The sequence below is a fragment of the Mesoplodon mirus genome (genome assembly GCF_964341445.2).
Source record: "Mesoplodon mirus genome assembly, chromosome: 8".
In the NCBI taxonomy this organism is placed as follows: Eukaryota; Metazoa; Chordata; class Mammalia; order Artiodactyla; family Ziphiidae; genus Mesoplodon; species Mesoplodon mirus.
Window position 1 is genome coordinate 112,524,011 of NC_138984.1, and position 13,338 is coordinate 112,537,348.

Below are 13,338 nucleotides of genomic sequence, written 5' to 3' on the forward strand. Positions count from 1 at the left end.
CCATAGATAGGGTAAAAGATGTGACTTTAAGTTTTAAAAGTATTGTCATTTCTACAAACACCACTGCCAAATGCTAACATAATTGCATGCAAACTCCAATACGTTTCTTCAGTCTTTAAAATGTGTGACGTGTTCTTTTAAAGTAGAATCTCAAATAAAATTAGAAACAAAATAACAAGGTCCTACTGTATAGCACAGGGGACTATATTCAATAAACCTCAATGGAAAAGAATATGAAAAAGAATGTATATATATATATGTATAACTGAGTCACTTTGCTGTATAGCAGTAAGTAACACAACATTGTAATTCAACTATACTTCAATTTTAAAAAGTTGTAAGCAGAACAATTGTAAGTATCATGGTGAAGTTTAAATACAATTTTATGACCTGTTTCTCATAAAGTAGCTGCCAGTGAAATATTATAGATTTGAAAGCTCCTGTAGCTGAGACGGTAACTTTCCTTCAAGCTTAATAACCTTTGCCAACATGGAGAAAAAAAAAAGAAAACAAACAGAGTATGTGGTGTGCTCCAAGGACAGAGAACAAGATAACACAAAGGGCCGATATTGCCAGAAAAAGGAGTTACAGGACTCCCATCACTCTGTCACAATGCAACCATTGCAGTGACCCAGAGTCCTCCCAAGCACCATGCCCTGTCCCTTTCCCATCCCATATAAGGAAAGACATTTGCCCTCTTTTTCTCTCACTCAGCACACTACAAGTATACATACTCTGCCCAGTCAGCAGATGATTTACAGGTTCCCTGACTATAAAAACAGACAAGCAACCCATGCTCATTGTCGACTTTCCCTGACTACCGGGAAGTCAGTCCACCGTTCTTGCAGTAACACTTCTTTTTAATAAACCCTGTCTTCCTTACATTCTGCCTTGTGTCTGGAAATTCTTTTCCAACCACGCTCGGACCATGACAAAATAATCTGTGAACACCCAAAAGAATTAGCTAACGGAACCCATCTGCCCACAAAATACCAGTTTTATTGTACTTGTTTAATCTTTAGAGATATAAAGATTCCTAGTGGTAGCCAAGAACTAAAGGAGCAATGCTGTGCTTCGAATAACTAAGCCTGCCCATGTTATACATCTATTTTACACAGTTAAGAAGCTTTGCTTTCTACAGAAGTTATATGCTTCAAATGTTGCAGTAAGTCAAATTTTTATAAAGAACATCTTAGCAGAGCTCACTTTTGAAGGAAAACCATAGGTAAAGATTTTGTTTAAAGAAAATACTCCTTGACACTTCCTCAAATTTAACTTTATATCTATACTTTCATGTGAGGTGGGTTTGGAAGTGGTTTTATTTTGTTTTAAATAATGACACCAATAGAGATAACTATTAAGTCAACTAGAAAGATCTAAGAAACATGGAAATGTTGATGGAGAGTAGAAGAATGCCAGGGTAAACACGATATCTGGTGAACTCATTCTGCAAGATGGCCATGTGTCAGGTGGGGATGGGCCATGCAACCTAGACCTTGGGAAAGTACAAAGTGAGAGCCATAAGACTGTGAAAGCAAGAGAAGAGAAATCCATGGGAGCAGGTGGGAGAATGGAGTTCTGTTGCATAGGGAAAATGGATGCACCATTGGGTAAGGAGAAGGACCAGCGTAGACTTCTTGTAATTCTCTGGCCCTTTCACTAACGTCTCTCTTCTCATCGTCAGGTTGGGTTGCACAAACTGCAGGAATGTGGCCTTGCTGATATGACCTCTTATCTCTTCTAGAGGTGCTTCTCAGGTAACAGTTTGAAGATCTGATTATTAAGTATGATAGAGATGATGCCATCCACCCTGTTCTCTATCCCTTCTAATGTTAAACCTGGAGGGGCTGAGGACCCATGGCACTGAGATGTATCTCTGTCTCTCCCTCTCCGTCCTCCTCCTGCTCTCCTCCAGAAAACTATCCCTCTCAGCCCTCACCAGCATCTGGGAACAAGCTTTGAAACATTCCCTTCCAGACTGTGATGTCACTTGAAAAGCCTATCAACAAAAGCTACCCCCAAAATTAGACTCACCAATATCAAGATGAACACCAGGGACAAATGAATTGAGAAAGAACATGACGATAACAAATCCCAACACTGTCAGGCATTTGGCGAGCAGAATCTTGTCTGATATCCTGTGCTGTGAGAGAGGAAAACACAACTCATTTACTCAGTGTAATCTGATTTCTGCAATGTGTCCACAATCCTACGTGATTTGAATCACTACAAATTTCTCCTTATGATGAACAATATAGCAACTTGAACTTGAAAGATAAGATCATGTGTTACAAGGAAAACTGTACAGATTCAAGATTAGAGCATTCAAAATCTTGAAATCAAAATCTATGAAAAATAAACATAAAAAATTTTAAATATAGTACAATCCTTTTATATGACACCTGACTGAATACATTTTCAATATGACACAGAGATGCTAAGCTGTTCGCAGCCCCACTGCCAGTATCAGATAAGATAAAGCCATTGGAGAGCCAACACATTAACCTCCAGGGACCTGGCCCTTCAAGACACATGCATTTCCACGTGTGTTAATAGCCTTTTAGTTTAACTTTCCCTCTATTATGCAAATCTCTGCTCATGTGCTACTGAGGTTAAAATGTTCTTCCAATAACAGGACTTCTGCTGAATGCACTTAGCAGTCCCCTAGTCACCAGATGACACATATGGGATCCTGCCCCAGGCATTCAGGGGGTGAGGGGAGGTACTCTGCAGCACCTTCCTTAACCTTGGAGTTGCAGACCTCTTTCCAGTGGGCCTGAGCCACAGGGAAAGATAGGGCAAGGTCCCCAAAGGGTGCTGTGCTGTGTGGGACTGGGGCAGGGAGTGAGGTCCCAAGAAGCAACACATCTAACTAGGCCCCTGTGTGAATCACACTCCACGGTGTGAACCAACAACTGCACTATGTCCTTTCCTCAGTGTGGTCCCACCAGCACCTCTGTTCGTCTATGCCTAGGATATCCAGGTCTAGATGTAAATATAGATAAGGCTATATAAATATAGATCTAGGTGTAGGTATGGGTAGATATAGACAGAGTTATGGGTAAGATATGGGTGTAGATCAAGATATAGATGTAGACATAGAGACAGATGTAGACATAGATAAGGGTATAGACAGGGGTATAGACATGGACATGGACATAGACACAGACATGAGTATGGGTGTAGGTGTAGGTAGAGTTAGAGATAGGTTTTCTCTCTTGATTTCTCTGGTCACACAGTTAAAGCTGCTGCCATAAAAACCACAAGCATATCCCTCTGTGTCACAGGGACTCTGGCAGCAGCCCCTGGCCCCCTGCTCACACGCTGTGGAGGCTGCCTTGGGAGCTCCCGTCTTCCTTCCCCACCCACTGCCAAGGCTTGGCCGGCCCCCACTCATTTTCCCCTTCCCCTTCCCCCACCAAGGAAGCCAATTTTGCTAGATGAGTCTGTGATGGAGAATCAGGAAGAAAGGGGCATGGCACCTCCCTGGGCCAGGCTAACCACATAAACTGGGTATTACCATGGCCGACTCCAGGATTGGACATGCAGGGAGCATGGAGGTCAAAGAATATTCCAGTGTCGCTCGGCTGGTGTAAGAGGATCGAAGTTTGTACTTTGCTATTTTGGGGTGTCTGTCAAAGTTTATCCTTTGGTTATCTGAGGTCATCAAAGTGAGAAGTCTGAGAAACAATGTGGGGGTAGTTCCCAGCTCCCCAGTCCTTGTCCACCAGGTACACAGAGAGGTACACAGTCTCATCCCTAACTTGCAGCCAGAACTACTAGAAAAGGTGGGCAGGGTCCATTTAAGCCTGAAGCCAGAAAAATGTCATAGCCACACCCGTCTTCCCTAACCCTGACCACCTGAGTGGGACAGATGCTGGGAGGACAGACTCAAAGGACATGTTACCTACCGGGTCCCAGTGTCTCAATTTCTTTTAGCGAAGGACAAGATGCTCCTATCATAATCAGAGAGTGGGTATTCAACCTCTCCCTAGAAAGAAACTACCTGGATTTGAAATTTCATGAAGATATAAATGACTTCCAGCAGATCTTGAGCTGGGAGAGGGGCACTATGTGTCCTCAGGTGGGCTGAGAAATTCCACCAAGGTGGGAAAGTGAGCAAAAGAGCCCCAAATGAGCTTTGCCTCCCAATGTCAGAGCTGTACAACAGAAGATATACACCCCATCTCTGCCCCATCTCAAGCAGCACGCCTCCCTTGTCTTGGCCTCCATCTCCTCACCCACACAATGGGAACCACAGACTTGCCTTTCAGAGTCAGGGGGAGCTGAGAGCCGGCCAACCACAGAAAGTGCTGCCCTATCTTAAAAGGAACATAAAAAGGTTACCTTTTAACTTCCTGGACAAAGTAAGCCTACCATGTCTGGAAAATTATCTTTCCCATTAATTCCTGGAAATAACTTATGTCTTGTATACAACTACAAGAATAAAAGAAAGATGACTTTCAGTTGCAACTTCACATGAAGCAAGGAAAGGGAATCTACTCTGTTCTTCAAGAAATCCCTGAGAAAAGAAACCACAATACCTTTCTTTGTAGCTCCTGGATATTGGTCTCCCAATTTTTATCTTCCTGTGAGATCTGTCTAAAAGAGAAAAGGGCAGACATCATTTTCCTGGTGGCATCGAGCGGTGAGGCCGGCAAGGTGGCATTCAGCAGTGGCACACAGCATGGTCCCCTGGCCTGGACACCGTCCACAGTGTGACGCCAGGTGCGGCCACAGAACGGGGCAGGCCTCGTGGTGTAAGGAGCCCGGTAGAACTGGGTTCATGAATTGGAAAAGATGCTCACTCTAGATTCCCAAGGAAAAAGTAATACGTGAAATGACCGGACTGTTCAATGAGGCATGTGCGAGCATAGCACAGGAAACGTGAGAAGAACACTGGCCAGAATGTCAACAGGGGAATGAGAGACTAAGCCACCTTGGTTTTCCTCTTTTTACTTCTTAATTTTCTGAATTTTTTTTCAAAATGAGGATGTGTTATATTTATAATTTTTTTTTTTTTTTTTTTTTTTTTTTCTGTATGCGGGCCTCTCACTGCTGTGGCCTCTCCCGTTGCGGAGCACAGGCTCCGGATGCACAGGCTCCGCGGCCATGGCTCGCGGGCCCAGCCGCTCCGCGGCACGTGGGATCCTCCGGGATCGGGGCACGAACCCGTGTCCCCTGCATCGGCAGGCGGACTCTCAACCACTGCGCCACCAGGGAAGCCCTATATTTATAATTTAATTAACGGAAAAAGCAGTAAAAGAAATGCCACTTGCTTTACTGGTGATTTTTATCAATTGGAAATCTACTTTGAAGCACTATGTCTGCTTCCTTCCCTCTCTGGTCATGGTACCCGCCCATCTCTATTTCTTTCTTTTTTTTTTTTTTTCAGTACGCGGGCCTCTCACTGCTGTGGCCTCTCCCGTTGCGGAGCACAGGCTCCAGACGTGCAGGCCCAGCGGCCATGGCTCACGGGTCCAGCCGCTCCGCGGCGTGTGGGATCTTCCTGGACCGGGGCACAAACCCGTGTCCCCTGCATCGGCAGGTGGAGTCTTAACCACTGCGCCACCAGGGAAGCCCCCCGCCCATCTCTGTTTCCATTTCAGTCACCTCTATTTGTTCCAACTTGCCTTTCTTTTGTAACCTTTCCTATCAACTCATCTTTTCTTTTCTGCTTTATTTCCTCCCTCACCAGTTAGGAAAAAGAAGCTGTGTGGTGGAGAATTTAGTCTTCATGAGCACTCACGTGTCAGAGTGTCAGTGGAGGTCGACCACACAGCCAGTGTGGTCCTCATTCCTATCTGCTTCCAGTGACTGTGTGGCCTTACAAAGCCACTGCCCTCTCTGGGCCTCAGTTTCCCTTTCTGTGATCAAAACAGGATGAGTTGATGGAAACTTGGTGAATTCTTCACATTTTAACCCTGAGATACACTGACTGTGCCTTAACATCCACACCAGATGGAACACGTTGAAACTTGAAGGCCAGTAGATTAAATACATTCAGGGCAATTTACTCCTGCATCTTTAATTTACAAAGTTTTTCCTTTTAAGATCCATGCCTGTTGTTAAAGTTGGTCACTCTGTCCCCAGCCTGCAACTCAGGGCCTTCCAGCAGCCTGGGGATACCAGGTCCTGCTTCTCCAGCATCACAGGATACAGGTAGGTCCTGAGATGAGATGGAGCGGAGGATGCTGAGACAATGCTTCACACTGGGCTGCATCTCTAGACAGAGTGAGTCTCTACGTACTCGCCTGTGGCCTTCTCCCCCCACTCTCAGACCAGGCTGCAGCCACACTAGACGGCCCTCAGAGGTTGGCACTGGCACTGTGCCCAGCTCCTGTCCTCCGTCTGCTTGCCTGCTCTCTGGGAACACAGGGCTGGTCTCAGCAAACTGCAACATGTAAGATCATTCTCACTACGTTCACAAGGACCCACATTTCCCCTTGCCGTGACAGACTTCTCATCTCCACCCAGTTCTCAACCCTACTGCAGGAAGGCTTCCACATCCCAGAGGAGTGAGCAGGCCCTCGCTCTTTCTGTCAGGACTTCCAGCGTAAAGACAGGTTGGAACTCAGCACCTCATCCGAGTGGGGAGGAAAAACTCAGCACCTCACTCTTACTGTTAGGTCTCAGCTTTGATTAAAAACAAACTCAAGGGACTTCTCTGGTGGTCCAGTAGTTAAGATTCTGCGCTTCCAATGCAGGGCGCCCTGGTTCAATCCCTAGTCAGGGAACTAATTTCCCACATGCCATAAGGTGGCCAAAAAAAAAAACTCCAAGAAATGAATTGAGTAGGAATTAGGTATTCTTTAAGCTCCTGGAAAATCAACTACTGGGAGAATATTTTGTTAGATTAGTTTGTTATATTAATTGTTTTTTATTTTTATTATGCAACGTGTTAGGTGTGAAATGTGACAGGCAGTAGTTGAGTGTGAACCCAATCCCTGGCATCACTCTTTCCTAGACGCATAACCCTGGGCAAGTTGCTCAAATTCTCTGAGCCTCAGTTTTCTCATCCTTAAGCTGGGGCTAATATCAGCACAGATTCCAGAGAGCTAAGTGAGGGTTAAATAAAATACTGCATCATAGCAGGCTTAGCACAGTGTATGGCACCCAAAACTTACTTAGCAGCATGCAGCTAGTGTTACTCTTTTGCAGTACCCTGGGGTACTCTTCACAATCACTTTAGCTCACATTTTGCTCATGACATTTGGACACTCTTAGGGTGGTCATAAGTAGGTTGTTGATACAATCCAACCATTGAGTATAACTGGTAAAGATAAGAACCACTGCTGTAAACCAAGAGTGGTCTGAGCAGGGCCTGGCTTGATACCTGTGGAAGCTGTGCAGCCTTCGGGCCAGCAAGCGCTCCAGCGCCAGCACCTTCCCCAGGAGCAGACCTCGAACCGCTGTCTCCTCACGGCTGGCTGGGCTGATGCGCTGTGCAGTAAGGCGCCAGACATGGATCTCATGCTTCAGTTCTGCAGGAAAGAAAGCCGAGGCTTCATTCTCCTGCAGTCTCAGACGTCAGCACCTACTCCCCTCAGCACCCTCCAAGAACAGAAAACACACACCCGTGATGCAGATCTCCAAGGGCCAAACCAAAGCAGTGGCTTCTTAGCTTTCATGTTATTATGAGAGAACCAGAAGACAAAGCTGACTTTTAAAAATTACAGTAGATGCAAAGATAATTTCAACTCTTTGGGTGAAGAATAAATTCTTGAATAGGCATATGAAAGCTAGCACCCAACAAACTTTTTCCCTCCCAAGAAATTACTTCTTGGAACCAGTAGTTCAGATCTCAGTTCAAAATCCAGACATTGCCCAATCTTTGAAACAGATCGAGTACACATCGGAAATACAACTGTAGTAGGTGGTGCCTGGTCTCCCCAGTAGGGCATTTGGTAATAGCAGGAGATGGGGAGAGCCCTCCCTCCTGACCAGGCCCCCAAGTTGAGCCTGTGTCTACAAAAGGACACAGAGGAGAGAAATGTAGACAACTCTATGCACTTCTGACATTAAAAGAATGAGGCAAATTTTCACCCATCAATGAATTTAAACCCCTTCTGATAGAGAAGAGAAAAATGAATTGCCAATTCATTGGCTCCTAAAATACTATAATATCTTATGAAATTTTACTTTTAACCTCTAGTTTACTGTTAAAGATACTACATAAGTTTCTCAAAATATCCACTAAAAGAATATAAGGAAGCACAGTATTTTCATGAATCACCTCTCATGTACAATGCACTATACTACATATCTTAAAAATTCAAGATGAAATTAAAAGAACACACACTTTCAAGCAGGATTAGATCAGTGGACACTAGCTCAGAGCAGAGTCAAGGCAGGGCAATTCTCCCAAGGCCTGTGAAGCAGTGTGCAAGTCTGGGCTCAATAACAAGGAAAATGCCACCATGGTTTTCTCTAAAGGGTCAGCCTTTCAAAGATGAAAACTTTTTAGAATGAAGATAAGTAAAGTACTTCCATTCAGTACATATTGATTCTTTGTAGCTTGCTAAAACAGAAGAAATTTGGGTATAACCTGAAAGCCTCTACAGAGAAACAGATCCATAATTCCCTCAATAAACATAATTCACACCTCATTAAACAACCTGTGAGGTTATGATAATATAAAAAGGAGGAAGAGGAGGAGGAAGAGGACAAAAACATATGAACTAGGCTTCTGAAATGCTGAACACACACACACACACACACACACAAATGCCGCACTGGGACAGGAATGGGGGGACAAGGTGGTGCAGCAGCTTCAGAGAAAGTACAGAGAGTGCCATTATTTCGTCCAGTGCTCTGAGCTTCATTATATAGTGGATATCATTCAAAGCCCATCCCTAAAGTATCGGAGACTTTCTAGCCATTCTTTCAAGCCATACTAGTGACTGCCACTCTCTCAAGCAGCTGACCAACTTTGAAGAGCTACACAGGAGCATTGCTCAGCTCAGCTCCCGGACCAGCCTGTGGGAGCCTCCCCACCTCTGTGTTTGGAGAAGCAGGAACTGTGAATCTGGCCTTCCAGGTCCCCAGGGCTCCTTTCTGCAGGTGTCTTCTCCAGCGTCACCCTCAGCCCCTCACGCACACCCAGAGCCTAGCTGCCTTCTAGCCCATCAAATCAAACAGGACGGGCTACTCTCCTCAGATCAACCCACGGGTTAATGCTCAAGTAGTGCACTTTCATTCTTCTAGTTGTGGATGAAATAAATATATCATCGATCATGGGAAATTTTGGTTGAGAGCGATTTTGTCCAAGAGAAGGGAGTTCACTGCCTGCACCCAGAGCTCAGTTTAGCCAAGCATCCACTCCTCGGCTCCCAGGCTTCCTCTGTACCTCCTCTGCCATTTCCGCACCCTGTCTCTGTTGAGCTCTAAGACTGTGAACCCAATCAGCTACTTGATATTGCCCTCTGAACCTTGTGCTACAAGATTCACAGATAAACATTCCATCTTCCCCCACAGAACTCTCTCTTCCCTCACTGTCTTAGTTCTTATATGACATCATTAATCTTCCAGGTACATGAACCTGAAATGTCATTTTGGTCTTATCAATGTCATTCTCCTCTACATTTCTGCACTGAACATGTAATAGGTGCCAGACACCATGCTAGATGTTAAAGGAGAAGAATAAATTGACAAGTTAGAAGGCAGGCCTCCAACAAGCTAGACAGAGAAATAAGATACATCATAAATGAACATGAGCTAAGGCAGTATTAGGCCACAAGAGCAGTGCAGGATATGATGGTGTGGGTCTTGCAGGATCCACCTGTTCCTGACTCAGGTCACCAGCTTATCCAGGCTTCATCTCCTCACATTTGCCTAATTCTGATTGCTGCTCCTCAGTAACCTTTGACTGAAGCCACTTCCTGACAACCCAACCCTGTTTAATTATAAACACTGTTTGCCCTATCTATCTATTTATCTATCTATCATCTATAGAAACTATCTATATATCTATTTATCTATCTATAGATAAATAGTTAGATATATGGAAACAAGGAATCTATGTTCCTATTTACCTATCTCCTACCTATCTAGGCTGACCCATCTAAGAAAACAGATGATAGATAGATAGATAGATAGATAGATAGATAGATGATAGATAGCTTCCTTCTTTCAAATAGCCCATTGTTCCCCATGACCTGCAAAGATCTTTAGGGAAGACTCAAGATCCTCAAATGGTAAGTGCCATTGTGAGCTCTGATCCCACTGTATAAGTTTTAGCTCTTGCTTTGCCTGACTAGCCCTGACCAGGACACATCATCAGATGTCTCATCTCTAACTCTCTGATTATCACCAGCCCCTATCTTTCCAAGCTTCTCAACCACCCTCTTGTGGCATTACTTGTGGTTGCCGTATACCTGTTACAAACAGGCAAAGACATTACCATGTGGGATGTGTTCTCTCAAAGGAGGTGGTGGCTGCCAGGAGCCTAGAGGAGGGTCACCTGGCTCTAATTCAGGAGTCTCAGGGGAAGACACCTAGGCCAGGAGTTGAGAAATGGAATTATACTACTGTAAGAGTCTTATATTTTATGTTAAGTGGTATAATATCACTTGAAGTTAGTGATATAATTATAACTAAAATCACAATTAGAAAATGTGACATGATGATATACTTAAATTCAACCATATCACTAATCAAGTTAAATATCAATGATCTAAACATATCAATTAAAAGACAGATTATTAGCTTGGATAAAAAAGCAAGACCCAACTATAAGCTATTTGCAAGAAATGCACTTTAAATATAAAGACACAAAAAGGTTAAAACTAAAAGGATGATAAAAATATACCACACTAACAGTAGTCAAGAGAAAGCTGGAATCGCTACATTAAGATCAAATTAGTTTTCAGAACAAGAATATTATTATGGATAGGGAAGGGTACTTCATAATGATAAAGGTGTTAATTCTTCAAGAGGACATAATAACCCTAAATGTTTATGTACCCTAGTAACAAAAGTTTGAAATATGTAAAGCAAAAGATCATAGAATTGCAAAGATAAATAGACAAATCCACAGTCTTAATCAGAGATTTCTATATCCACCTCTCAATAATTGATAGACAAGTGGGCAGAAAATCAGCAAGAATATGGATGACCTGAATAACGCTATCAGTCAACTTGACCTAATTGTTCATATTGACATAACTCCAACCAACAACAGCAGAATACATATTCTTTTCTAGTGCAAATAGAATATTTATGAGAATAGGCCACATTCTACCATAAAACAGGTTTCAATCAATTCAAAAGGATTCAAGTTTTACAAAATATGTTCTCTGGCCACTGTGAAATTAAATTTGGTAACTGAAAAATCTCCAAATTTGGTGTAGGTAAATACAACTAAAATATCCAAGGATCAAAGAATAAATCAAAATGGAAATCAGAAAGTAATTTGAGTTGAAGGGAAATAAAACAAAACATATCAAAATTGGTGGAAGACCACTACTTAGAAGGAAATTTAGAGCACTGAATACCTATACTAGAATATAAGATATATATAAAACCAATAACCTCAACCCTCGCATTAAGAAACTAGTAAAAGAAGAATAAATAAATAAACCCAAAGTAAGCAGGAGAAAATAAATAATAAATATCAGAGTATAAATCATTAAAAGAGAAAAAATGTAGAAAAAATCTATATAATCAAAAGCTGGTTAAGATCAATAACATTGATAAACCTCTAGACAGACCAATCAAAAAAAGTTAAGACATAAGTCCAATATCAGGAATGAGAGAGGTTCCTTTACCAAAAATTCTATAGCCATTACATAACCCTCCCAGACTTCAGACAATACTACAAAGCTACAGTAATCAAAACAGCATGATATTGGCACAAAAACAGACATATAGATCAATGGAACAGAATAGAGAGCCCAGAAATAAGCCCAAACACCTATGATCAGTTAATCTACAACAAAAGAGGCAAGAATATACAATGGAGAAAAGACAGTCTCTTCAGCAAGTGACGTTGGGAAAGCTGGACTGCCTCATGTAAATCAATGAAATTAGAACACTTCTTCACACCATACACAAAAATAAACTCAAAATGGTTTAAAGACCTAAATATAAGACATGACACTGTAAACTCCTAGAAGAGAACATAGGTGAAACTTCTTGGACATAAATCATAGCAATATTTTCTTAAATCAGTTTCCCAAGGAAAAGAAATAAAAGCAAAGATAAACAAATGGGACCTAACCAAACAAAAGCTTTTGCACAGCAAAGGAAACGATCAACAAAATGAAAGACAACCTACAGAATGGGGGAAAATATTTGCAAATGATGCAACTGACAAGAGATATTAATCCAAAATATACAAACAGCTCATACAACCCAATATCAAAAAACAAACAACCCAATCAAAAAACTGGCAGAAGACCTAAATAGGTATTTCTCCAAAGAAGACACACAGATGGCCATCAGGCACATGAAATGATGCTCAGTATCACTAATTATTAGAGAAATGCAAATCAAAACTACAATGAGGTTCCACCTCACACCAGTCAGAATGGCTATCATTAAAAAGTCTACAAATAATAAATGCTGGAGAGGGTGTGGAGAAAAGGGAACTCTCCTACACTGTTGGTGGGAATGTAAATTGGTGCAGCCACTATGGAGAACATTATGGACGTTCCTTGAAAAACCAAAAATAAGGTTACCATATGATCCAGCAATTCCACGCTTTGGCACATATTCAGAAAAGATGAAAATTCTAATTAAAAAAGATACATGCAGTCAAATGTTCACAGGAACTCTGTTTACAATAACCAAGACTTGGAAACAATCCAAGTGCCCATCAAAAGATGATTGGTTGAAAGATGTGGTGTATATATACAATGGAATATTACTCAGCCATAAAAAGAATGAAATATTGCCATTAGCAGCAACATGCAACATGGACGTAGAGAATATCATACTGAGTGAAGTAAGTCAGACAAAGAAAGACGAGTATTATAGGATACCACTTATACTTGGAATCTAAAAAATAACACAAATTAATCTATATACAAAACAGAAACAGACTCACAGACATAGAAAATAAACTTATGTTTACCAAAGGGGAAAAGGAAGGGGAGGCATAAATCAGGAGGATGGGATTAATGGATATAAACTATGATGCATAAAACAGATAAGCAACAAGGATTTACTGTGTAACACAGGGAACTATACTCAATATCTTATAATAACCTAATAGAAAATAATCTGAAAAATATATATATATATAACTGAATCACTTTGTTGTACACCTAAAACTAACACAATATTGTAAATCAACTATACTTCAACTTTAAAAGTTCTATAGCCATTAAAAGGATA

The 13,338-nt window shown here is 41.9% G+C and overlaps 1 protein-coding gene across 2 annotated transcripts in view; it reads right to left on the minus strand.

Annotated features, from left to right (window-relative positions):
- Nucleotides 1–13,338, minus strand: part of OCA2 (OCA2 melanosomal transmembrane protein) — a gene marked incomplete at its 5' end in the record, with an annotated part of 170,515 nt that overhangs the window by 82,685 nt on the left and 74,492 nt on the right. For both annotated transcript variants that reach the window (XM_082630808.1, XM_082630807.1), the window contains 3 exons: nt 2,035–2,143; nt 4,545–4,602; nt 7,337–7,484. In XM_082630808.1, the coding sequence (XP_082486934.1) occupies nt 2,035–2,143; nt 4,545–4,602; nt 7,337–7,484 (315 nt within the window). The remainder of the gene's footprint in view (nt 1–2,034; nt 2,144–4,544; nt 4,603–7,336; nt 7,485–13,338) is intronic.